At 45.7% G+C, this 26,887-nt stretch overlaps 1 protein-coding gene across 5 annotated transcripts in view; it reads left to right on the top strand.

Annotated features, from left to right (window-relative positions):
* LOC135400751 (brefeldin A-inhibited guanine nucleotide-exchange protein 3-like) overlaps window positions 1–26,887 on the top strand; it is a 65,096-nt gene that overhangs the window by 4,329 nt on the left and 33,880 nt on the right. For 3 of the 5 annotated variants that reach the window (XM_064632642.1, XM_064632644.1, XM_064632641.1), the window contains 22 exons: window positions 387–423; window positions 3,158–3,239; window positions 3,324–3,431; window positions 3,966–4,127; window positions 4,843–4,975; window positions 6,470–6,567; window positions 6,646–6,830; window positions 7,625–8,043; window positions 10,221–10,482; window positions 10,636–10,811; window positions 12,109–12,271; window positions 14,134–14,286; window positions 14,481–14,699; window positions 15,634–15,883; window positions 15,948–16,115; window positions 16,182–16,346; window positions 20,739–20,979; window positions 22,334–22,513; window positions 22,597–22,870; window positions 23,884–24,046; window positions 24,208–24,352; window positions 24,594–24,798. In XM_064632642.1, coding sequence (XP_064488712.1) covers window positions 387–423; window positions 3,158–3,239; window positions 3,324–3,431; window positions 3,966–4,127; window positions 4,843–4,975; window positions 6,470–6,567; window positions 6,646–6,830; window positions 7,625–8,043; window positions 10,221–10,482; window positions 10,636–10,811; window positions 12,109–12,271; window positions 14,134–14,286; window positions 14,481–14,699; window positions 15,634–15,883; window positions 15,948–16,115; window positions 16,182–16,346; window positions 20,739–20,979; window positions 22,334–22,513; window positions 22,597–22,870; window positions 23,884–24,046; window positions 24,208–24,352; window positions 24,594–24,798 — 3,988 coding nt within the window. The remainder of the gene's footprint in view (window positions 1–386; window positions 424–3,157; window positions 3,240–3,323; window positions 3,432–3,965; window positions 4,128–4,842; window positions 4,976–6,469; window positions 6,568–6,645; window positions 6,831–7,624; window positions 8,044–10,220; window positions 10,483–10,635; window positions 10,812–12,108; window positions 12,272–14,133; window positions 14,287–14,480; window positions 14,700–15,633; window positions 15,884–15,947; window positions 16,116–16,181; window positions 16,347–20,738; window positions 20,980–22,333; window positions 22,514–22,596; window positions 22,871–23,883; window positions 24,047–24,207; window positions 24,353–24,593; window positions 24,799–26,887) is intronic. The other 2 variants (XM_064632645.1, XM_064632646.1) reach the window with 2 other exon arrangements.

Genomic DNA, 26,887 nt, shown 5'->3' with positions numbered 1-26,887 from the left:
CATAATATCGATGAACATAGCAGGAGCAGGCAAGCTAGCTGGTTCTGTTCATCTCGTCCTGCATTTGTGCTGTGTTTCCCCTCAAACTCAAGGCAATGTTAATAACATGATATATTTTATTACAACAGAGGTTACCAATGCCTGCACTCAACTTCACTAATCATCCAAATTTCTTTTAAATTTGTAAACTGAGCTTTACATAAAAATTGTGTCGACTTGATGGGAGAATGCATCAAGTTGAGTACTACATTTGCTATTGCTTCTCCTCCTTTTTTAACCGTTGTTAATTGCCAGAGGAACACTACCTCTCTGTACCTATTCTACATATCTGTACCTGATGTCTTCACATGTATTTAAACTAACATGATTAACACTGTTATGGGCAGCAGGGCACAGAGGATGGACAACAGCATTACAGTGAAGGTTCGTCGAGCACTTTGGTCAAATACATGTTTCTGCACATGATTGTGTTTGTTTGTTTGCACACAGCATGAGCACTGTGACAGTTGCATGAACCGTAATTATGCTAATCATGTTGATTTGAATGTGGTATGGGTGCATGTTGAATGTTTAGCAACACTGTGTCCCAGTGGTGGTGGTGGCCGTGTGGACACTTTTTTCCTGAGATCCAACATTTTTGCCACTCACATAACAATCTAGGAAAAGAAAGAAGGGAAATGCAGCTGAAAGCATAATGTTTTTCACCTAGCAGGCCCGTGGTAATAGATACAAATTTATAATGCTGTGAAAAAAAGAGAAAAGCACAAAAATGGGACTTTGATGCTGTGGCATTCCAGTTTTTGTGTTTTGGGCCATGGTACACAGATTGCCAATGTACTATGTATTACTTTCTGCATTCATCCTGGCCACTTGTGGGTGGGGAGGGAACATGATGTATGATTAATAGATGACTTCAGAAAATCGCGGAAAGCATATCACCGCTTTCAACTTTGGGGATATTGTTATCAGAAAAGAGCCTCCAAGCTGTTTCAGTTTCTCCTCTCTCTGTCAGCCAATAGCCCATGAAGTATAACGGTCAGCAAAAATGAAAGTGAAGAGCTAGCTGTTCTCTCTTGCCAGAGACAATAAATTCCCAGGATACAAATCATGGGCAAGGAGCACTGGAATCGCTCGAAATTGTTTATTCTTGCATACTTTGTGCAAAATTGTCTGATCTCCGTGTGCTAAGTTTTCACGATTCATATGTATAGACTCTTGGTAAGAGCATGATGTGGTTGTTCTTGATACAGAAAGAGCTTCACTGAAATGCATTTTATCAGCTCTGGCTCCTCTCAGAGGTTCCTACCTGCTCTGTCTTGCAAAGCTAGTAGCCTAGCAACTTCTGTGAGACTAGCTGTTTGTCACCAGAATGAAATGGCATTTGTCTCGGTGAAAGTCTCGTATTTTGACAATGACAGCACAGCTAGCTATACAATTGTTCAAACAGTTAATAGCGATTCTCAACCTGACAAAGTGCTGAATAATGTGCTGGAGATTATACTGGAGCTAAGAGCTGTGGAAACTTGAAGAGACACAGAACGAAAATTGATAGGGAACCTCTCAGTTGGAGAGGTCTGCAAGGCTTAGGGTATCTAATTTATTTTGGTGTACTATGTATCTATTTACTTTTTAATGTAATAAAATTCAGTTTATTAATTTAATTAAATATATAGGATAGGATGAACTACAACTTGCTTACTATATTATTAAATTGATAATACACAGTTATATTAATTTAATACATTACATTTAATTAACATAAATTTCATTAATTAATGTAATTAATGCTGCCCCGCACGAAACTGTAGCACCAAAATCCTGCATAAAATTTCCTAAGAATCAGCCACATCCCAGTAAATCAGAAATATCCCAGGGACGTCCCGGAAAAGTTGCACACGTCACATATGTCCAAGACGTCTACCGGACGTTACCTGTATGTCCACAATGTGACGTTGAAAATTGTCTGACATTGTATATCCCAGGGACATCTGCAGGATGTAAAAAGAATTGACCCAGCGAGTGATATCTTGTGCATATATCTGGGACACTTGTTTACTGGAATGATGTAAGCAAACTAAGAAACATATTGGTTTTAAAACTTTATTTGCGGAGTAATCACATGATAGAAGATAGTTTGAATCAAAAACACAATATTTGTGAGGAAGGGACGTCAGAAGTATCAGCGGTTATACTCCGGTGTTGTTGGCAGACGAATGGGTTAATTGCAAAGACGTCATCACCATTACAAGCATAGTACACCCCACTGTACACTTGATGCACATACTCCAACAACTTGCATTTCAGTATATGCTCCATCTAGTACGCCAAATAGAGGCTACCTCCATAGGTAGTTCTCTTACTTGATGGTGGCATATGCGTGTGTGCGTGTCCAAAATGTCTCCCCCCACACTCAATGGGATCGCAGGTCACGCAGTGTTGCCGATAAGTATTGTATACAGCGGTCGCACACTGTTCACCTAATAAAAGGTGTAGATTACTTATTCAAAACTGTGACTAAAATGTGGACAGATAACCAGAAACTGAATAATAATGCATAATGGCTGAGTATACAACGTTCCCTGGATTGGAAAATGAGGAAGAAAGTGTGTTCCCCTGGACGTCTCACGGACATAAACGGGACGTTCACAAACATCCCTTTGACATCGAAATGTCACGTTCAGTACTTACCCAGGATATCTTTGGGACGTATTTGGTTTACTGGGATATTGGTTTACTGGTTGGACTGGGTTTTACTGGTTGGATATTGGTTCACTGGGTTTACTGGTTGGACTGGGTTTACTGGTGATTGCACCATTTCTTGACACCACTGTGTTGCAGTAAGAAACTAGTCACAATATCAGAATTCTCAATGTATATACTATTACTTGGGGACACTGCAAATATTGCATGTAGAATCGAAGCTGTGGTATACGAAAGCTTATCATGAACGCAACGGGAATATTGCATGGAGCGACAACTATACCGATGATGTACTGTCCGGCTGGTCTCTTGAATTGACATTCATACTTCATGTCGGGTTTAAGGTTTACCTGATGCCTTGCTCGCGTTAAAGGAGAGGAGTATGGAGAGGCAACAAACAAAATAAAGCAAATGCAAATTATGCATCAGCATGGCTCAGTTTATTTTGGCATTGCAGATGCCGTTGGCCAGCTTTCACCATACGATGAAGTCGTCCCCGTGTTGGCATTTATTTGTGAGAAATTAAAGGAAGATAATCGGTAAATTCTCTGCATTTCTTTTCACGGATTAGGTGCTAAAGTGACATTCATGCAGAAATTATTAGAATTAATCTCTTGTTGCAGGAGTACTTCAGACTCTATATCACCATTACTGCTCCAATGCATCAAAACCAGTTTCTCTTGCTTCAGAGGTGACGTTAAGAAAAGTTCTGGATTCTTAGATTTTGTGTGGTAAGTACAGTTTCTTATAACATGTATAAGGGCAATGTCAAATGTATGGTACAAGCAGCACCTAACATCAGCACCTAACACAGCACCTAACATAAAAAAATGGTAAAGCGAAACAAATTACTTCACATGTTAACGTGACGTCGATGGCATTTTATCTCATGTGTTTGGTGTTATCTCATCTCTTGCATGGAAAATGTATGATAAAGTGATAACACTTTATCGTACATTTTCCATGCAAGTTTTGTGTAACAGCTTTCTATAAGTGAATGCAAGAATCCCTCCAGTCAAGGTAATGTTTTCTGTGAGAAATGAGTAGCATAACCTACACTTTTTATTTTTAAGTGTATGTACATGGCTTATCCAGAAACAAAACACAAACGCACGTCCAGTGTACTTGGTTTAATAAAGACATAGCTGATGGCACATACATAGGTTGATGGGACGTTTTTCGGACGTTTACGAGTTATGAGTTACTTCGGCATGAAAGTCAGATGTTTGTCATGCATTGATGCCTGATTGGGACCTCTTCTTCAGGCAGCAATTATGCCCAAGACTGGTGGCTTGCCTGGGTTCGCCACGAAAGGACAAAAATATTGTGTCTGCTCAAAGGTTTGAGAAGGGGGAGATGGGCCGCGGATCTGGCTGCTTAGCAGCAGCTCCGTCCTGCCACGGTGAAGAGGCAAAGCTAGTGTACAGGTAACAAAGGACAATACGCCCTGGCACGCTAACATGCTCCTTTTCAGCAGGAAGGGAACTTTGCATGACACCTCACTAAGGGTTATGGCTACATGAAAAATATATATGCAAAGGCTTGCTGTAGCATACATAGGGATCTTCGTTTTCGGGTTAAACCCAATTTTTCACGATAGTTCCCCCCGAACAAGTTTTCAAGAGTTCGGGTAAAACCCGATATCTACCCGAAATCCTTGCGGTCCTTCTCAACTTGTCGTTCGAAAAGTGAATGATAATATCAGCAAAGAGAGCTATTTGTGACAACCTATATGTCCTCCTTTTATGATCCCCTCCTGCAGGAGTCAAAGACGAGCTTTTGTGGAGCTCGGACAAGTGTTTGAATACTGCGGCCATTCACTGCCCCGGTTCCGAGCTGAAATATAAAGATTCCTGTTTCTCGTCCCAGTGTTACAGCAGTGGCTTGTTTCATATGCCTTTCGTTTCACCCAAAAATTCCCCGGTGACATGTTAAGCAGAGATCATAGTGCCCGATTTCTCCCCGAATTTGAAAAATCATGAAACTCGAAAACTAAGAACTAAGCATACAGAATGAGTCAACCATTAGCACTGGGAGCAAATGAAGAAATTTCAAGTTAAAGAACTTAGCAGACTTGGGTCATAGCCTGCCATCTTTGCATTGTTGGTACTCAAGTTCTAATGTGATTCAATGCTCTTACAGCATTGCTTTAGAACTCGTGCGAGTGGTTGGAGAAGTCGGGACGTTGCGACCTGTCCTGGGATCTCTGTTCCACCGCATGCTACTTTATCCTCCGCCACAACATTGCCTGGAGGCACTAAAGTTTGTCAAAGAGGTGGGTTTATAGCTTTATTTGAATTCGCATTGCTTGTCATTGCTCATTTCAGTGCAGATAAATTGATGATTTTCATGATTATCTTTGGATTTGACACAAAGTTTAATTGGGTCACTTGTTGATGCACACGGTGACAGCAACTCTTTTCTTTCTTTTTGTTGCACATCCATCACAAGCATTTCGAAAAGCAGCACTGCCTCTCGGCGTTTTTGGCTCCGTTGAAAGAAGCTGTTCACATAAAATTTGAGCCGCCTCAGTGCCGACGCCTTTCTGCAGAATTGTTCTGGTAGTTTGTAGAACTCAGAAGCTGCAGAAGGAAGCACATACAAAAAAAAAAAAAAAAAAAAGAAGAGAGTGACATGAATGCTTTGTTGAAGATGTGAGTTCTGGTACATATGCTCCTTAGTGCCAAGCTGATCTACCATACCTTCACTGTTGGTTCATCTGTTGGTAGCATCTTACTGCCTAGTGATCTGCTTGTTGGCATGCTTCTCGGGGTATCATATGTCCTGGGCCAACTTCACAGGCAACTACTATGTGGACGTTTGCCCAATGTCTTGAGCAACTCCAGAGAAAACCAGACAACACAGCCGGTGCTGGTGCGTCTACCTTTTCGCCTCCGGGGGAGCAACTGGGAAATTTGTAGCCCCCTCCCCCCTCGCATTCTTGCTACCCGATCTGTGTCTTTTTTGTGCCCCTCTGGGCCAGCTCCGAAAGGGGGGGGGGGGGGCAATTGCCCCCCTGCCCTCCCCATAGGCGCCAGCTCTGGTTGCTGGGATTTCAACCTGGGTCACCTCCCAGTCACAGCATGGAAAGCGGTCATCGTAGCCAACGACAACAACTTTATTGTGAGATGATACTACTAAGCCATGGTGGCTGGTCATTCCAGGACTAGGAGGCTGTGGCAGTCTGCACGAAACTCAGTTTTTCCTACGCCAAACTCTGCACCAGACTCATCGAGACACTTGCAGTACTGGGGTTTGAGCCCGGGTCACCTCTCGGTCTGGGAGGGGAAGACAATCATGTTAACCAAAGCCACAGGAGCTCATGTTCATTCCTGGATGTTAGGCTCATGCAAAATGACCGTAGTTGCTCAAGTTGCTTGGGTTGAGCCTCAAGTAACCAGACTGTAAGTCCGCAAATGTGCCACATGGTCACGCATGCCTTGCTTGTTGTTATATGGGACACTTGGAGGGGGAAGGAACTCCTGGATGCCTGCTGGTCAAGGGTTCTGCAGAATGCTACAGATTCGCTATGATGGTTGCCGTTGGGTAGAAATGTGTGATAGATGTAAAATTTGTTCATGGGCGTCACGCTTTACTGTAAATTAAGGAGACATAAGAATTATGTAAAGTGGTGTGCTGATTGAGGAAGGCGGAATATTGCCAAATGCTGGCTACTTTTTGGCACAGAGATGATAATTTGAAAATAGTGACAAGTATAGGATACTCAGGTGGCTACTGTTGTTTTAAATTGCATAATCTCTCCTTTCAGATGTTGAAGAGCTCAGAACAGTTGCTTCAGTTCGCAGGTCCGCCGTTGTGGGATGACGTCAAGAACAGCCGGATTAGTGACTTGGATCTCTTGAAGATGTAGGTTATCTTCTGGGCTTCACGGTGCTCTTTTATATGGGTCCTGAGTGATGTACTTTTTGTTTATGAACGTTGCAGTGTAGTTGACGCACTGGGTGAATGTTGCCACAGCAATGATGCTGCTGTTTGCTACGTGAGCGTTGCGTGTGTTTCATTGCTTTTAATGACCTTGGAGAAGCTTGTATCTGGAGATGGCATACCGGACAAAATGGCAGAACGCATCAACAGTTTGTATCCCTCGTTGGAGAGCGCAGACTACGTAGGTAGGACACAAGCAGTTATTATGAATTTCCCCCCATTTTGCCAGTCCTGTTGTGAAGTTTAAAGTTAATACCAGCTCTTATTAAGTATGCGAAGAATGCTGACTACTAAAAATATGGAATGTTCATGATAAAGGTAGTGTGTGCCAGTGCTAGGATTGCACACTTGAAGCAACATTTGATTTGAAGGGTTGATGGGCATTTGAAGTGCTCAATCTGTACCCATGTCTTCAAATGAACACTTTCAGCTGGTACATGTGATGATGTCGTCTACTTTGTGTTGTCTCAATAATTAGAGCTGCTTAGAGCTGTCAAGAATGCAACACAACTTTGTGTTAAGCTGTACTGACCACACCATAGTGTCCCTGTCCGGTCAGTGGCAAAAGTGCACATATTATTTCTTTCCGAGCTTTCTGAACTTGCTCCTTCCGATTGTTCATCTGACTGACACTTAAGAAATTTCATGTAACGTTTTTGTGTATTATGGCACGGTGCAGAGTGAAACTAATTAAATTTTGGTTAATTAGTTGATTGATTATTCATTGATTGTTTGGAACATTATATCCGAAGTCGCTTTTGTGCCAGAAAACCTCAGTCATCATCATCATCATCATTATTCATTAATTGAATTACATTAAAAGTTGAATGCCCAACACCTCTCAGACCCCTTAAGTTGTGACAGCACCCTGGCTGAAGACGCCAGTCTTAGAGCCTCAACATATGTTACTTCAAAATTTGTTGCTTCTACATGTTCCTTGCATCATCAGAAAAAAAATCTGTGTGCATTACATTTGCAGAGGCTTTCCGGGGTCAAGCCAACTCACCAAAGGAAACAGCATTGATGAGCCACGCAAAAGTTGAACATGCAGTAAACGGCTGTTGTCGTTCTGATTGCCATGCGACGTCAAGGGAGTGTACAGAGCAAATCCATACCCAGAGCAGCAACAATGGGACTGGGAGGGAAGATGGTATAGACAACGATGGGACAGCACAGATTAAGGACGTAACTGAGTCAGTGGAAGACAGTGAGCTGGTAGACAAGCCTGGTGACAGAGCTAACTTAGAAATAAAGGGATCCGATGAGCGGGATGCTCAAGTGGTTGCCGAATGTGAGAGGGATTCCCTTGATGTGGAAAGAGAAGATTTCAATGATGCTGCATCCGATGCAAGTTTTGACGCAAGTTCAGAGAGCAGCGATGCACCCGAAATAGATATGGTAGTTGGTTGCTTTTTCATCTTTGTATCAACGTATACATAAGAAATATGTTTTGCAGAACTTACCACCCAGTAAAACCCATTTTTACATCCTGATTCACCACGTAGGGTAAAACCCGAAGAATGCTAAAGTACTGCATATTCAGAATGTCCACCCTTGTGTGAATCCGAAATGCAACAAGCACATTTTTGTATTTTCCACCTGTCATTGCCAGATTTTACCCTGTTTTAGGTACATATCTTTCAACAAAACCTGATTTTTGCCCCCCGTTAAACAACAGCCCTAGTAGCACAGTTTGTTGCCGGAACATTGTGGTAATGTTTTACTCCAACATTGCAGAAACGTGGCTAATGTCCTCTTAAAAATCTGTTGCAGCTACGTTGCTAGAAAACATTTCTGCAACATTGTGACAGCACTAGAACCATGTTTCCCGAACACAAATACAATATTGAGGCAATATTTCCGTCATGTTTCTACAGTATTGTGACACCATTACAGCAATATTCTTCAATGCATGCATAATATTGTGGCAACATTTGGGTAATGTTTTCACTACATTATGACAGTGTTACAGCCATGTTTCTTTAATACAACACAGCATTTAGGCAACAATTATGTAACGTTCCTATACAATATTGTAAAGCGTTACATCCATATTTGTTGAACATACCCCAGGTAGCACCAAATGGTATGGCAATATTTCATCGATGTCAAACTACAACGTTGCCCAAACGTCGCTAATGTCCACGACTTTAACATCATTCGCAACATGCATTTGTAACACTCGAGCAACGTATAGACAACACTGCAACAACATTGCAGCATCGTAAGTACACATTTTTCAATGCATGTCTACATAAGTGTCATGCCCCTCTTGCAAAACTAGGGGTGGGGGAGACCGGTATTATCATCAAGCAGGAGAGCTACCTATGGAGGTAGACTCCGCTGTGGAAGCCGCTTGGGCGTCCCACTGGATGGAGCATATAATGAAATACAAACTGTTGGGGGACATTCATTAAGGGTAGTGGGGCGTGAAACATTTGTAATGGTGATGATGATGATGCACATTTGCAATTAACCCATGTCTCCGTAAGAGTCAAGTATACCCAACAACATTCCTGACATCTCTTCCTGTCAAGTACCATGTTTTTAAGTCACGCTTGTGCTATATGGGATATTAACTGAGAGAAATGCACGAGACCCCTCACGAAACCTGGATAAATTACGAATATGTTGCCTAAAATGTTGTATTGCTTTTCCAAGCAACATCACGGGAACGCTGTCTAAATGTCACAAAAATCCAACACAAATGTTGCCTCCACATTGTATTTTTGTTGGAAAACTATGGCTGTAAGCTGTCTCAATGTTGCAGCAACATAACACAAACGTTGCCTCAGTATCGTATTTGTGTTGGAAAAATATGTCTGTAATGCTGTCTCAATGTTGCCGAGGCATAACACAAATGTTGCATCCATCTTTTATTCGCGTTCATGGAATATGGCTGTGACTGTCTTAATGTTGCAGCAACATAACACAAACGTTTCCTCCATGTCTTCTTTGTGTTGAAGGAATGTGGCTGTGACGTTGTCTCAATGTCGCTGAAATGTTCTCCAGCATTGTTGCTGGCAAAATTTTTTTAAGGGGTCATTACTCAAGTTCGCGCAATGTTTGAGGTAACATTTTCACAGCTGTCTTGCAAAATATTGCGCGACTATGGAATACGATCAGGTGCTTGGATAAGTAAAGCTGCTTGAAGGTGTCTGTTGAATGTTAGGACACTGTTCCCTAGCGACATTGGAGAAACATTGCACTCCCACGTTGCAGGAACATCGTAACATGGATAGGAACGTTGACCCACTTTTGGTAATATTATAATAATGTTAATGAATGTTGCAGAACGTTGCTCCACCTTGGACAACATTTGCAATGTTGCTTCAACGTCACGGCAACAATATGTGCTACTGGGGAGTCATACAACCTGAAAAACAGAAGGGGCTACTTGTAGTGTAGCCGATAATACGTTAATGATAGTGATGATATACCGTTGATCTCTACAGCTAGTGTAACGTGCTTCCTCGTACCATGTCCAGTGGAGAAAAAAGGCACATACCAATACACTGCTTTATACCGTGAGATGTTCTTGCTAGTGCACTGAATGCAACGCTTTCGTCTTTTAGCTGGACAAAGACGCTGGCATAGGGTATCCATCAGGGCCAGACATGGAGAACATACAACCACTATTGACAGAGACAAACCAATGTGAGCGAGATCGACTTGAACGGCTGTTCGAGTCACACAACGAGTTTGCCGAGCAAGAGAGAAAGATGGCCCGAGAGTTTACTGTTCGCTTGTCACAGTTCCTCCCTAATCTGCTGCAAGTTCGCAGCTGCATCGAGGCTGACCAGGAGATGCAACAGTTTTCCAGTGACTATGCTGATGGCGAGTAACTTTTTAAAATGTTATTTTATTGGTTTGAAGGTGTATCAGTGTTAATAGTGCTTGGTTGATGTAAAGAATAAGGCTAAAATAAGATGCAAAAAGGGTTGACAGGACTCACAGGACAGGACACATCTGTTGCATTTGTCTTTACAGCATTATGGCAACAGCAGCACCCATCTGTTCTTGCAAGGAGCTTTCCTCAACATATTACCATAGTGAATGCAGATGGTATCTACTTGGCAACCTACTATGGCCTCCTGTTCAACCTCAAACTTATCAGAAGTGGTTACTATAATAACCCAACGACTTCAGTGCTCCCACTTAAGGAGGTAATTCCTATAATGGTGTAATATCATGTATTCCTCAAAAGGAGGACTGTGGACCACATAATAACCTGCTCCGTGGTTCGGTATTACATCATGACTAAGCATGTGATCTTGCAACTTTGTGTAAGCTACATAACAAAGGTGCACGCCAAGGAGAGAAATGTCTGTCATCTGTTGAATGTTTATGCTACACACGGTGTAAAAGAAGGCACATTAAAAATAACTGGTGGGTTACTGTGGGAAGGAATTACGTTGCCGTAAATTGTGCACAGCAATATCAGTGCAATCCCGTTAAGTCGAACTCGAAGATGTGTTCGAATAAAGTGGAGTTCGGAAGAGAGTCGACCAGAATGAGGGCATGATGCTCTGGCAGTGCATACTATAGCTTCATCGAAGACATGTTATGGCTTGCTAGGCCTTGCCGCACGTTCATGGGTAAGCATCAAAACATCTCGGGTCAGAAAACGATGTGTTATTTGCGTTTGAATTTGTCCCTTCAGCCGCAACACGAACAACATAATGTGCGACACTAAACCCAACCCCATGAACGCGAATTCCGCGGACCCAATTTAAACAAATATCGGCTGTCACCTACGGCTTTTTATTGGCTGTGTAGTGAACATGAACGGTTACGCGCTTACTACGTGTAAGTGGCATCGTTCCGTGCCGGTCACGTTTGCGCGCACCGTTATGGTGATTCGTTCGTTTCCCACCTTTTTCACAAGTATCATCTTAAAAAGTATTGGTCTTATAAGGAAGCTTAACACTCAAAAAGTAGAGGTGTCTCTGACACGCACACGTCGGCGCGCTGCTGATTGCTGCCTGACCGAGGCGTCATTGGGCGCGACCGGCCAATCCCGTTTGAATAACTGTTGTGCATGTTAGTCCGTTCGAATTACGACTTTGACGGGACCCGTGTGTCAGTTGGAATTATCCGTGAGTTCGAATTAATCGAGGTTGAATTAACGGGTTTCACTAATAGTATTTAATACAAATACCTGATGCTGTGTGACCATAAAATAATGTTATTTAACTTCCATTATTGTGCTGCTTTAGACAAGAACATTTCTGTTCGAAGTATCGGCAGATTCAAAACTGAACTTCACCTTACTTACAAACATCACGCACGGTTTGCGCTGATGTGTGCGTGGGTTTGCACGTTTCCATGGCATGATTTGCAGAGAGGAACAAACTCCTATGTGGTTTTGTTCACATTAGCTTTTCACGTCCGTGCAAACAAAATAGACTGTGTCAGTGTCATTTGCTTGAATTACCTTTGCATCCAAACGTTTTTGTCTAGTCACAGTTCATCGAAGAAGTCCATGGAAGCGGTGTACTGGTTTACGTCTCGTCGTCTTGGCTCTCTGAATTGTACCGGCAGGTCATGGTGCACAACTTCCTTAGCGACGCTGGCTATGAACTGGACACCAAGTGCAATTCTGCTCTCATCAACCTCCTCAGTGGTGAGCCTCCCTTGGTTGCCTTGTGTGAACAGGAATCACTAGCACAGCTGTTAACATGCAACATGCTGCGTGATACACAAAAGTGGTGGTTGAATACTCCGCCCTTCTTCGTGTAATGAACTACCACCTTGAATCAGTGCATTGTGCTCTTCCTTTCCATCTAACTCGACAGCACTTTGGCCCTTCTTCTTCGTTGTTGCGCTAAGTCTTCTTGTCTATTCTTCTAGTTCATTACACTTACTGAAAGTAAGCATAGCACAGCACGTTACTTGATGTACAGTCGCCGACCGATTTTTCGGACATGCTCGATTATTCGGACGCGTTCGCGGAACGGCCCCATATAGAGTTAATGTATAACAACGTCCAAAATTTCGGACGCCGTACAGCCCTGTCGCTTGATATTTCGGACCCGGTTTGCCCAGCTAGGGAGCGTCACGAACGGTCGCCAGCTCACCACATATGTATGACGCAATGCGAAGGTCAAGGAACTGCGCATTAGTCATTTCTTCCTTGTAACCCACTTTAAATGCCTCTATAGTAAGGAGTGAAACAGGCCAGAAGGGGACCAGGTCCCCCTTCCCACATCGCGTAACGTGCAACCGCTGCACCAATAGCGTCATCAGTAGAATCTCGATCGTATGAATCTCTCGGGACGCCGGAAAATATTCATATATAATTCGAAATTAGTATGAAAAGAATTAAACGAAATATAGAAATGAAGGCAAGAAAATAGGCAATGACTATTCATTTTCTATTACTCTGAGTGAAGGAAGCCTGTCGTAGCGCTTTTGCGCCTTCTTTTTGGCCCACGCTGCCGAAATTCACGAAGGCCAGCACGTGCTGTTCAGCCGCGAGTCGCGCGACAGTGCTTAAAGCGAGCTTCACCTAAAGCACGCAGGCGTTAGGTGAAGCCGACTTGCGGAATGGTGACATCTAATGTTGCCAGAAGTATATTTCCTCGTGTTCGGGATATCGACGACGCCCAGCGCAGCCATCAAACTCGGAACTAATGAAGGCGATTGCGATGCTTTCGTCCATATGCAGTGACGAAATATCGCTTCAGGAAATAGAGGCCGATGTTATGAGGCACAGATGGAAGACTGTTCATCAAGACAGCATCAACAACGCTATCCGGCCTACTAGTGCTTAAAAAAGTCGACTTTTGAAGCGAAATTCGTTTTTTTTTTCGGACTGCGCTATTATTCGGACTTTTGCGCGATTCCCGCAGAGTCCGAAAAATCGGAGGGCAATTTATTCTACATTTGTTAGCAGTGCCCTGGAAAGGCGCTGTTCCTGGAAAGGTGAAGTAGGATTCCTAGCACTAATCCTTCGGATGTTCCTTCGGATGTGCTTCTGAAGCTTGTTATGTTGACAGAACTCATGGAGTTAGCAAACTCACAAAGAAATTTATTGATCATGCTGTATTCCTATGGTATTCTTTTGATGGTGATGTTCTTGGACGGTGAATTGCAGTCGAGTAGTAATGAGGTGCACATACCTCAGAACAATGAAACACAAAAGGGTGACCCCAAGTATCCAGGAAATACCATTGAGCGCTGATTCTAAGTTGCAATTCTCCAGCCTGGGCGATTGTTCTTGTGTGGCTCTGTAAGATTGGTGTGCACTGACCTGACCTGTGGCTCTCGTGCGACTTGCTCATAAAGTAGATCGGCCATGATTCAGCCAATTCTTACCTTGCAGCCTTATTTTGAACACTGCCTAAGTAGAAGTAGTGCAGCAACCCTTCCACTTGAGCCCTTATTTCTGTTTGTTTTTTTGCTTTTTGTGTTTTTCCCTTCTCACACTTCCTCCCTCTCCTTGGTGCCTGCTTTCTTTCTTTGCCCTTGGGATTGCACGCACAGACCTTGGACCCACAACTGAAACCCTGGAAGGGGCGCCTGTTTCAGATGTGGATGGCCTGGGAAGCACCAGACAAGGTGCTCAGCAGCTTTCAGACTACCGCCGTCTAGAACGGGCCACAACGCATCTTGAGATGACCTCTGTGATGGCTGCGGGTAAGCTTAATGGCAGTGCTAGCACTGCGATGGCCACTCAGCTATGTTGTTCGTTTATTACTTCGTGAGCCCAAGTTATTGCAAATGAAGTGCCTGGTAGGTTTTCTTGGCACTGTAAGAAGTAATAACTAGGCTGTATTAAGAAATTAGGAATTGTACTAGAAAAATGTCGTTCTTCCACTTTTTCTTCTCAGGAATGAAATTTTCTCGCCGTGTTCTGACAGCCTGCTGGGACACCATGTTGGAAGTGCTGTCTGTGCTTTTGAACGGGACCAACTCATGTGGTGTGAGTAGCTCGCTGGGCTTTCTTCTGGGTACAGATAGCGCAAAAGAGGAGCATCGCAGAGCCAGGGACGCAGTGGCTGACAGTCTTGATGGCCTCCAGCGTGCTGCAAAGCTTTGCAATACCCTCGGTAAGGGATTGTCACATTTCCTTGTGGAGCAACTTGTGTAGACCTGGCAAAGAGGATGCCATTTTGACAAGCCCAGTTCGTTTAGCAAACTTTATTACACGTTTACAGCTTCCATCATACTTAACCGTAACACGGGAGCGCGTGACTTGCGCAGATGCGAGCGCTGTGGAGCGTTGGCCGCTGGGTTCGAGACGACGTCGCAGCGCGCATGCTGCACAGCTGGCACAGCCAACGCCACCTAGACACAAAAGGCCTGCTTATATCCTTCTCCCTCCTCCACTACGTGGACATATAAAGTCAGAATTCGTTCGCTACTGCGATTCACCATTCTGCGAATTCAAGAAATCGCAAGTGATTGCAGCTAACTTGGAACCTGTAGACCTGAACCTGTAGACAAAAAGTGCAACGCATTTTCCAGAAAATCAGTCTTGAGAAAGATATGGGACCGTTTTGTGCTTTATTTTAAAGTTTTCCCATTTAGTAGCAGTGACGTTCAGTCACTACTCGCAGACAACGGCGGTTCGTCTCCATGGCTACGACCGCTGAAAGCACATTCGTGATTGGCTACCGCCGTTGAAAACACGATCCTGATTGGCTGACTCTTAGTTGTTACGTCACGCTGACAAGTAAGCAGGCTTGCTCTATCTGGGTGGTGTTTGCACAGCACAGGGAGCATAATTTCGAAGCAGCGACTGATTGTAGATGCGATAGCCGCAACCGAACATGCCGGGCAAATCTCATGAGGAGCCACAGGGGATTTCCTCCGCTTGTGAGGCATTTCGATGGGAGGTCGCTATATGAAGCATAGAACCGGCCTCGAAAAGCAGCTCAAGTAGAGGGTTGAGTCGAGGATCATTTGAGAATACGACTGTAGAAGTAGTCTTAAAAGGGAATTGCACTTCGCATGTCTGCCAAACACGTGGTGCTCTCTCAGGTTTGCAGTCACGGTGTGGAGCTATATTTGCTCTGCTCGCTGGGGCGTCCTGTCCACTTTCAAGTACACCGTCGATGATCCAAAGCCGTACAGCCTTATCCAAGAAAGCGAGGATAAAGAAAAGCGTGTTGCCTGGACGAAGCAAGTCACTTCGGCTCCACACGTCCCACGTGCTTAGTATGGAGGTTCTTCTCAGCAGGGGCCTTGAACTGGGCAGCCACAGTTCCAGCTGCTGGCAACATGTTTTCAGGTTTGGAAGCGTCGATATTGCTTTGTGCGGTCTAGTAATTTGTTTCCGTTGTCATTCTTTCCAGGTGTTGCTGTTATGTGCTAGAATTGGAGTGGAATTATTTTCAAGGAAAATCGGCGGCAGCGTGTACTCACCTGCAAACGCAAACGTCTTCGCATGGACAGGGTGGAAAACAACAGTCGATATCGCACCCGGACAGCCTTGTTTTACCCCCTGTACCAGGAAGCTATGGGTAATGCTGTGCGAGCTAAGAGGGAGTTCATTAATTTATTTCTTCCTCCCGTTTTGCTTCACCCAGGGAAGAGGAACCAGGGCCTGTCATGATGCCTGGATCCCCGATTTTACAAACAATCAATGTAGCAGACATGGTGAAAAATCTATCCACAACTGCGACAGGGTCATGCATACTGAATGCAAAGCAGCTGAAACCTATAGTCGAAGCACTTTCACAGTTAGTTGATAGGTATGTGATTTCATGGGACAGTGCCATACCATAATGCGAGACTGTGCAAAACTAGAGAGCTTCTGTATTGCATTCGAATCTCTTGTGTTACGCCGCCTGCTGTCTGACGCCTGCTGTCTGCTGTCAGAGGTTTAGCAATTCACGTAACGCGAACGATAACTGCACCATCTGGCAAAGACAAGGCCACTGGTACTTCCGGGCTGAACCAGTAGCGCGTGCAAACCATGCGAGGCACTTGCTGAAAGAGTGGGGGCATGCATGTCGTAAGATGACTCTGGGTTCGGTGCACGCACAATGTGCACCCGCTGTTTCCTTGACTCGACTTTGCGCGATACTAAAACTCTCTGTTATCTTTGAAATCCAGGACAATAGCGAACAGAGTGTGGAAGGCGCTTTATTAGCGATGTGTAACTCCTGGATATCTTCGTTTGTCGAGCTTATTCACAAGTCATATGTTGCGAGTAATCACAGTTATAGTTAGCACGTCCTGCTTCTTCTGGATGCCGATTGCTGTTACAAGTGTAAAAGGAATATACCTCTACCCAAGAAACCTCATCATGACGTTGGTAGGCAGACTGAAACCGAATCAAATCAGAACAGTCGGTCTGGGTTCCACGAATGGGCAGTTGTTTGCTGCCTCCTATAAACCTCTACCCGAGAAACGTCATCATGACGTTGGTAGACATACTGTAACCGAAACAAATCGGAAGGGGAGGGCTGGGTTCCACGAATAGACACTTGTTCGCGGCCTCCTATTGAAAGAAAAGTAGGACCGAAGGTCGCGTCCCTTTCAGGGACCATCGTAATCCCCTCAAGACCGTAGCTTTCGGGCGCGACCTTGATCGCCTCTAACTTCGAGCGTAGTTCAACTCTACCAAATTGGTGGCGCTGTCGAACAGTATGACGTCATTTGCTAACAAACAGTGAGAAGTATATTACGTAGCAAGCGACCGCTACGGTAGCAATAGTAGTTTCCGGACCGTCGTGCAGCGGATACACAGGGTATTTCACCTAAAGTAGTAAAAAAGTTCCAACTGGCTATATACTCGCCGGAGGATTGTGGGACTTTCGGCAATTACCTTCGGGAAACATTAGCTGCCATTTAGAAAGGTTTTTGACAATTTTTAATTGGGGGACATTTATTTTTTCAATCAAACTTTGAAAATTGCCAAGCCAACCTCACTTGTTTTTACAGAAATATGACTTCCTTCATGGATAACTGCAGACCCAACAAAAACTATGCACAGTATAGCAACAGAAATAGTCGAAAAAAATTAGTGAAAGTTCATGCTTTAGCCCCGCCTGCGTGATTGTCGCAAAGAAGCGCGCGCGAAGGTGCGGCGACAGGAGGAAGTGTCCCCACCTCTTGTTTTACCTTTATTTCCCCCGCTTTGACCTTGATGCTGGTGACGACAGTCTTATCACAAAGAACTCATGAGATAGGTCCCTGTTTCATTCACATTTGTCAGTCACAAACAAAAAAGTGATTTATTATCTGGGAAACTCCTTCCGATAATAGTGCTGCCCGCGGGACCAAGGTCAAAGCACTAAAATCAGCAAAACAAAAGAAGGCGGAGACACTTCCTCCTATTGCTGCACCTTTCGCGCGCGCTTTTTTGCGACAATCAAGCACGCAGGGCTAAAGCAGCACTCTTACTGATTCTTTCCGACGATTTCTGTTGCTATACTGTGCATAGTTTCTGTTGGGTTAGCGGTTGTCCGGGGAGGTCTTCATATTTCTGTAAAAAAGAAAGAAAGAAAAAAGTGAGGTTGGCTTGGTAATTTTCAAAGTTCGATTGAAAAAATAAATTTCCCTCAATTAAAAATTGTCCAAACATTATTAAATGGCGTCAAAAGTTAACAGGAGGTAATTGCCGAAAGTCCCACAATCCTCCTGCGAGTACGTCGCCAGTTAGACTTCTTTATCACTTTAGTTGATACACCCTGTATATTTCTTCCACGGCAAAAAACTTGCGTCCTATGTCTCCGTGGTTCAGCTCTTGAAGTATGTTGTGGGACTGTAGGAGAAACTCTGGAAGGACCAACCTCACTACCTTGAGGTGTCGCAACGTAAGAGCTATGCCTCTGTCCATTTCCCCCCAAACGGAACAAAACTTCCCGTGGTGCTCCTGGGGATATCCTTTCCCGGCAATTCGGATCTCTTCGGTGCTGGTGACTTACCCTCCTCATTCGAGCTACGCATCAGGCAGAGCATGGTACTATTCGATTCACATACGACACGCCAGCGAGCAGTGCATTTAAAGGAGCACAGAAAACGCTTCAATCATTACCATTTTTTTCAGACCAGACCGGTAACCTGACTGCTAAAACGCACAATGCGAAGTGATTCACTCGACAGATGCATACATATCGCGGAATTCAATTTTGAAAATCGCGACCGCGCGCAACGGTGGCAATGCCCGCAACTAGCCGCCAGAGTCGCTTTGACGTCATCGCGGTACAACCCGCTAACTGGTTTGCTTGTTTGGAGAAGCGTCGTCTGCTACACAGAGAGGACTGGGAGTAGAAACGAAAAAAAAAAAAAAAAAAGTGCGAAAAGCGGCGGCCCCAATTGGAGCGTGGACTCTCTTGTAACCGTGATGACGTCGCAATCCTCCTCCTCCTCGAGAGAGAGAGAGAGAGAGAGTCGAGCGGGAACGCGCGCATCGATGTTCGGGGGCGTTTTATTTCAAGAAAAATACTGCGTACAGAGATTTTTTTTGTGTTAGTTGTCAAGTCAGGTTACGTCCTTTCGTAATTCGCCAGAAACAGAAAATATCTTGGATGGCTTTCAGGGCTCCTTTAATGAATTCAGAAAATCGTAAACACACCCCGAATCCCACTCCCTACACGTTTCGCGAACGGGATACGGTCCGCATCCTGTTCCCTGTCAGAGGTCCTTCCGACGTGTCGGCGGGTTCACACCAGGGACAAGACCGGGGAGAAATCCGCCTTGGCGCGGTGACGTCTCGTGGACCGAGGTGTCCCCATCTTCACCGTGCATTAACACGGGACGAGGGATGGCAGCGGATAGGTCCGTCTCCAACAACACTTATCACAACACATATCACCAACACTTATCACGAGTTTTCTCACTTTTCTGCACTGTGGTTGAACAGAAACAATGACATTTTGTACGTTGGGGTACATTTCATCTCAAACATTCCACAGTGCAGGAAACCACTGCACCAGTGAAATAAAAAAGAAACTGCTATTATCGATGACAACACATGTTTCTCGGTCGACGCCTTTGCGTAGGAGCAGTGTTGCCGTGCCGCGGAATCATAAAATGTCTACTTCGTTGAAAACAAAGAACTTAAACTGCATTGAATTTTCAGTAAGGGAACCAGGCAACTGTCAGTTCTCGAGTCTGGACACGTACTAAGAGCTGTTACGGGACAAAGATGCATATGCAAAACCTGTCATAATCATAATTTATCTGTTGTTGTTGTATCGTGCAGTAAGGTCACATTTCCACGCCGTGCTATAGTGGGTATCGTATTTGGGGCTGTAAGGCATTTCGGTACACGGACGTTTCGGTACAGGGCACTCGGTACACTGACATTTCAGTACACAGTCATTTTGGTACAGGGTGCTCGGTACACTAACATTTCAGTAAACGGACATTTCGGTGCACGGACGTTTTGGTGCACGGACATTTCGGCGCACGGACGTTTCGGCGCACGGACGTTTCGGCGCACGGACGTTTCGGCGCACGGACGTTTCGGCGCACGGACGTTTCGGCGCACGGACATTTCGGCGCACGGACATTTCGGCGCACGGACATTTCGGCGCACGGACATCTGGATACACGGGCATCTCGGTACAAGAATTTCGCGTAGGAAAAATGTTTGCATGCCAGTTCGTCGTTATTAGAAGTTCCAGCTTTCGTGATGAATTAACGGAATGCCCAGCTGGAAAAGGGGATATACATTGGAATTTTTTCGACAATATAGATTCGTTACTGAGGCAACAGAGCTATAGAAAGCAGCGACACCCAATTTTCAAAGGTATAATGTTGTCTCTGCTCAACTTTCGTGTCGATCGGGATCGCCGCTGAGGTTCAGGCAAGCTCCAAGTGAATTAATGTTATATTTCTGACACTACGAGCACAATTCTTTTTTCTTTTTTTTTAGTTTTCGGGCTTATAAGCGCAGCTTCTGAACTATTCGGAAAAATTCAGTTTCGAACAGCGATGGTCAGGCCTTATCGTCTCGACTTCGCGAGACAAACCCGGAAAGGGGCTCAAAAGTCATCTGCCGCTGATTCTACGGGCCGCCCTCTCATTGGCGGTACGGAGTCGGAAGGCGCTTACGGTTCTCGGAAACTTTCGAATATCTGTGCATTCCTCATATTGACCATATTTGTTTTCTTCTTGTTGACCCGTTCCAGGTTGTTTGACGAAGCTGCTGGTAAGCTAAACCTATGTGCCTTGGTAGGATTCCTATCGGAATTGTGCGCTGCAAGTCGAGTGCAGCTCTTCAGCAAAGGTTACGGGCAGTCACTTTGTGTTCAGTACCCATTGTTGCTGCTTAATCGGCTCGGCGAAGTCATGCTGCGGTGCGCCCGTGGTGGGAGACCACTCATACACGTCATGAAAGCGTGGAGCATCGTGGCACCGCATTTTGTTGAGGTAAGATCACGACCTACTAGATTATAACGACCATGTCATAATCGGCAACCCCTATGAGGAGCCCGTCCGCACGATCCGCTAAGGGCGCCACTCATCGGCCCGCGAGATCTACATCATGATTGGACAATGGGAATTTGAACTTTGAACGCGCAGAAGCGGACGTACGACTACCGTAGCAGACGACAGCAACAGCTCCTATGAAAATGCGTAGAATGATGATGATAATCAACTTTAGAATGAAACATCTTCCGTGGGACATCCACCGCTTGTACAAAAATACTAAGGTAAGCTGAAGTACAAAGTATTGTAGAAAGTAATAACTGGGACGATGAGGAGCGCCACCGCGAGCTTCCAAATGCGGCGCTGGGAAGGGGTTCCTATGACATGTTGGTTATAATCTAGTAGTTCGTGGGTAAGATAACTAGTGGCGCTGCCAGGGGGGAAGGGGTTCAACCCTCCGAACTCGTACCTTTGGTAGTGTATCTGAGGAAGGGAAACGAATGCGAATACAACATTTTCACATTGAATTTTTACCTGAATTTATACGTTGGATTAAATGACTGTTATCGTTGGAAAAGCTTCATTCATATTCTGTGACAAGAATATTCGCATACATGTGATATGCTGCGCAGTTTTAAATTCATGTATGTTTCCAGGCTTCATTGTAGTAGGTGCTAGTCGGTAGACAAAAAGGTGCTATATCTAATATGCATGAGAGATCATTGATGAGTTTGCCATCTAGACGCCCGTCACCCTCCTTTCGAGAACCATATCCGAATTACTCTGGTTGAAGTCACTCCGTGACGACCGTACGAGTGCCAATCGGATCATTCGTGTGTGCCGAAGCGGCGCGCCGTGCCAATGTCACACAGATACAGAAGACCTGCTTAGTGCCTCTTCCTCTCGGTCTTTCGCACGTAGATATGTAAAGACAGAATGTCAGCCAATCGCTGCAGACTACTTCAAACGCAGGCCTTTCTCTGGCTACCATGGCTGCCCATGGGGCTCATAGTGGGTAGTTTGCATACCTGCTGCCGCTGATAGCACGGTTGCGATTGGCAGAGTCTTAATTGTTGCGTGACTTCGTTTGAGCAGCCAAGATTTCTTTCTATGTGGTGTTGGCCATGACCGTAGCAGACGATATTTCAGTGGCAAATGGGAGCTCATCTCCTTCGACGTCACAGCAGCAGGATTGGGCCGCGCTCCCAAGGTTTAGCCACTTCGCGCGTTCAGCGACTTTTCAGGACGCCTTTGTAAAGTGAACAGTGCAGTGATAAGGCATCGTGCAGTGAAAATACTTTACGCGGTCAATGCTGATAGACTGCCTGATGAATCACCCCGAGCACACTTTCAGGTTGCGTGCCATAAGGATCCAGACATTGCAAAGCGGGCAGTGGGGTCGATTCACGACATTGTTGGCGCTCTTCTCTCTGCCCACACTGAGCTACCTCACTTTCATCTGAACGAGGCTTTGTTCAAACCCTTTGAAAACATCCTTTGCCTAGAACTGTGCGACGTAGACGTTCAAGAGCAGGTACGTCGACGCTATACGGCAGGTGCAGTTTCTGGTATGGTGCGGCGCCCTATTGTTGTCAATCATCTTCGATCTCCCTTTAGATCGTGAGTTGCATCTGCGAGTTTGTCGAAGGTTCAACCGCGGAAATTCATTCTGGTTGGAGGCCTTTGTTCGGAGCCCTGCGCGCAGTCCGCATGCCTGAACCCAACGTGGCTCTGCGGAATTCGTCGCCGGAAAGCGAACGCGAGCGCACGCATCATCTGAGGGTGGTACTCGATGTCTTCGACGCCTTCCTTGGTACAGATAACCCTCACGTTTTCGCCAACGCTGCTGTTGACTGTCTGCTGTGCCTTCTGAAGCACGTACGCGGACCAGGTGAGACCTTCCGCTCAGTATCGGGAATAGAGCAGTTGAGTTTAACGCAGAGTCGTCGGAGACCATTAGTACGCATTTTATAACTTCATAGTTTGCAACATGTCGAGAACATCGCAAATAGCCTAACATTATGACTAGGGTAGTAATGTACTGCCTGTTGTCACGGTAGTACAGGTTGGGACAAAAGTTTACGGAACACGCAAGCGACGTACGTTTTCTTCGGTGCGACACCCTAGCGGCCGCCGGAAGCGGATGAGTTCACTGTTTCGGAGGGGTGGAAGGGTGCGCTGTTAGCGACACGAAGTTCCGGTGTCGCTGGGATGTGCCTGGGAAGTGGAAGCTACCGCTGTGTGCCCCTTCCACCCCTCCGAAACAGTGAACTCACCCGCTTCCGGCGGCCGCTAGGGTGTCGCACTGAAGAAAAAGTACGCCGCTCGCGTGTTCCGTAAGGGCCAGTCCTCACTTGGCGACGCCCGACGCGGCGTCGTGAGCGGGCGGCGGAAGTAGAGGCGTATTTCCGCCGCCCGGTCAGCGCGCACGATTTTCATGTTCCCACCACAGTGGCATTCCGTCGTCCAAAGCAGACGAAAAATCAGGAGGCGTGGCCTTTTTGTATCACCTAATTGGTTGCCAGCTGTCGTTCTCGGCAGCTCTCGCCGACGTCGTGAAAGAAGGTCGGCATGGCAGTTTTTTTGGCTCGACGTCTCTCCTCTCCCGACTCCAGAAATGCGCGTCTATTTCCGCCGCCCGCTCACGACGCCGCGTCGGGCGTCGCCAAGTGAGAACTGCCCCTAAACTTTTGTCCCACCCTGTACTAAATGGTCGTCATTGGTGGATTGTCACTAAACTGAAAAACATCAGTTGACGAGCAGCAGTGGTGGCTGGAATCGAACCCTGTACTTCTCTGATCAATAATCGATGAGTGAATTAGGATTAGGATGAGCGCTCGTGCATTTCACCGTGGCTTTTATCAACGGAATACATCACTATGCTGTTCTTTGTGGTTGTTGCAGCCGAGCTTGAGGGTCTTTGCACGGAGAACAGTCTTCTCGCCGACAGTGACGACATCCCTTTGGACATGTGCCAGGCAGCGCTGAAATACTTGGAGAAATCGGCGGGCATCTTGTCATCTCTGTACCTGATGCCTGCGTGTCCCATATTTCATTCTGCGTTGAGGTTAGAGCATTTATGAGCATTGGTAGGCTCATGTTTCATATTTACAAACTCGCTGTGTCACATGACATGAGGGCAAACTAATCAAGGTGCAAAAGGCTGATCAAGACGAGCAGATAATGTCTTCGAGCAATAATAAGTGACAACGTTATTTTGTTTCATAGGATCAAGTACAAATCGGAACCCAACTGCGTAGATGATTCTGTTTCCGGAATGGAATTGATCATCTTCAAAGATCCAGAGTCTGCTTCGCGCGCTTCAACCGATGGTGACCAGGCGAACGAGAGCGACAAGGAGTGGTATATTCAGGTGTGCAAATGTGATTTTAGAAAAGTTGAGGCAGCCACTGTAGAAAGGCACGACTGATTGGCATTTTAGAATGCTAAAGGGGCAGTAGTATTTTCTGCAAACATGGATGGGGACAAAATAGCACCTTGCTGGAGGTATGAATAGTGCTGTTATAGGCAGTGCCGATATAACTGATATCTGATTATCTGATATCTGATCTATAATACTGATATCTCAGCAATGAACCGTTGCTTCCCTATAGGACTTGTTGGATAACTCTATGCCTCCTACGTCTGATTTCACAATGGTATCTCTTGATGAACTTGACCGACCTACTGGAGTCCTGCACGTCTGGTTTCTACTGCTAGAGGGCTTGGCGGGAGCTGTTTCAACATGCCCTCGCAAGTACCAGTCTATCACCACAGATACGCTGTTTCAGCTGTTCAAGAGTCTACGTTCAGTACCAGGTGGGTTAATTTTCCTACAGCAATATGTCCGTGAACCGTGACACGGTACGATATGCCGTAGTTCGATCCGCGAAAACCGCAGGCACGCTTTGAAGAAAGAAGGGTGTATTCCTGACTTATTTGAGGGAATAAGTTTGTCCCATATTTGTGAATAAACACTGTAGTGATGCCCTAGTATGGCCAACTTTCCAAGGTCGCGAGACCCTTCCACGGGAGTCTGTAGGCCCTCTTCTGGGTGTCCAGAGGCTCTGTCGTAGGAAGTCCTCTGTCCTGTTTCGGAGTTCATGGGTTCAGACTTGGAGGGCTCTACTGATGCTATTTGGGCGTGTCAATGAACCACACATAAAGCGTACAAGGAGCCAATGGATGCATATTCTAGCGGTCTAATGTGTTTGAGAACAATCGGGCGCGCGCACGCGCAACGGGGAACGGTGGATGGATTTTCCGAAGAGCGTCCACCCTGCTCTCGAAATATCTTAATGTTCACGGACGAGACTTCACGACTACCTTTGCGAAGGTGCGGCGACGCGTTTAACGGCACCGGAAAACGGCCAAGCGGTGGCCTTTAATCGACGTTTCTGCCGTTACGGGCGTCCGGCCGGTAGTGGGAACTCGCCTAAACACTGATTTTACGCTTCCCGTTACTTTTTAAAGGGCGGTCTCATTCGGAAAGCCATCTATTAAACCGTTACCACCATGTTCGGCATCGGCTAATCTCTTCGTCTGAAAAGCGCTTGGATATTATATGAACGAGGTTTAAAGATCAGCGCTGCCTCCGGCCGCAGAAGCTCCAGTGGCGTGACGTCACTCCGTAAGCGGGGGAGTGAGAGAGTGGCGCACAGAGAAGGAAAGGCGCCGTCAAGACGCCCCGTAACTCCATGAGATGCCCGCACGGCAGCGGCATTCTTTTTCTCAAAGGCGTGCCATCATTGGCCTGTTACAGAATGTAGTTTTCTCTTTTTTCAGAGATGGAATTGCGGCATACCCTCAACATCCGGCATCTGCTCTTGTCGTGTATTCCGTCGAATAAAAGTGAAACTACACCGGAATTTCGCGCGGGACTTTCGATACCGTGGTCAGTGGTACGCGAAGAATTAAATGACACTATAGTTTCGAAATCGACTGCAACGGATGCGACCGTCGCTTTAAAGGGGCAGTGAGGTGGCGCCTTCCATTATTTATTTTTTTGTTTTGTTTTTGGCTGTGGTGTGTTCTCCAACAAATAAACGGGTTCCTACGAAAGAACGACGAGCACATGTGACCAGAAAGCGCGCGGGAGAACACTAAAAAATTTCGACTGTCTGAAAGAGCGAGTACGAGAACGAGGGGAGGGGGTACCTCGTGACGTCAGCAATTCCCCCGGATGGGTCCGATCATGTGACTAGTGATGTAGACTGGCGCAACGAAAGCGGGTCTACGCGCGTGAGCTGAGAAGAAAGAAAGAAAAAAAGAGAGCGGAAGAAGAAAAGGGCAAGGGGAGCTGCCGACGTCACGCGTGGAGATCGGGCCGTCCGTCCGAGGCTGCTTTCTTTCAGTGCTTTTTGTAAATTTGATTGCGCGGTGGCAATGTACCACACAGGGAAAATATTTTACATGATCGCTCCTGATGGACAGCTTGACGAATGAAGCAGGGTTTCGAGCCACGTTAACTGTCAAGTCGTTAATTGTCGTTTATTTTGTTTTGTAGTAACCGGGTTCTGTGAAATACGATAGCCTTCTGAACAGAAAAGTCAAAAGGAGGGGTACACAATGAACAAGCAACACAGTAAACAACGAGAATTAGGCGAGGCAGGCTAATAAATATGGACGGCCCTGGTGTCAGCACGTTTTCCCTGAGTTGCTTAATTCAATGAGCGACACAACATTTCTTCAGTTTTGCTGCGTGTCCTTTGTGTAACGTACCCCCCTCGCTTTCTCTCCCTCTTCTTTCGTTTCTTTTTCAATATGTCACCAGCATTCCTGCACGCTTTTTACTTTCGCTGTTAACCGAGTCAGGGTACGTTAATACCTTTCTTTATCTCACTATACCCTCTGAGCCCACAAGAACGGACGTTCGCACGATTTGCAAACAGACGGCCTTGTTCGATTG

Source organism: Ornithodoros turicata, chromosome 7 (assembly GCF_037126465.1).
Source record: "Ornithodoros turicata isolate Travis chromosome 7, ASM3712646v1, whole genome shotgun sequence".
Lineage (NCBI taxonomy): Eukaryota > Metazoa > Arthropoda > Arachnida > Ixodida > Argasidae > Ornithodoros > Ornithodoros turicata.
Note: the sequence above shows the minus strand (reverse complement) of the source record. Positions and strands in the feature narration are given on the sequence as shown.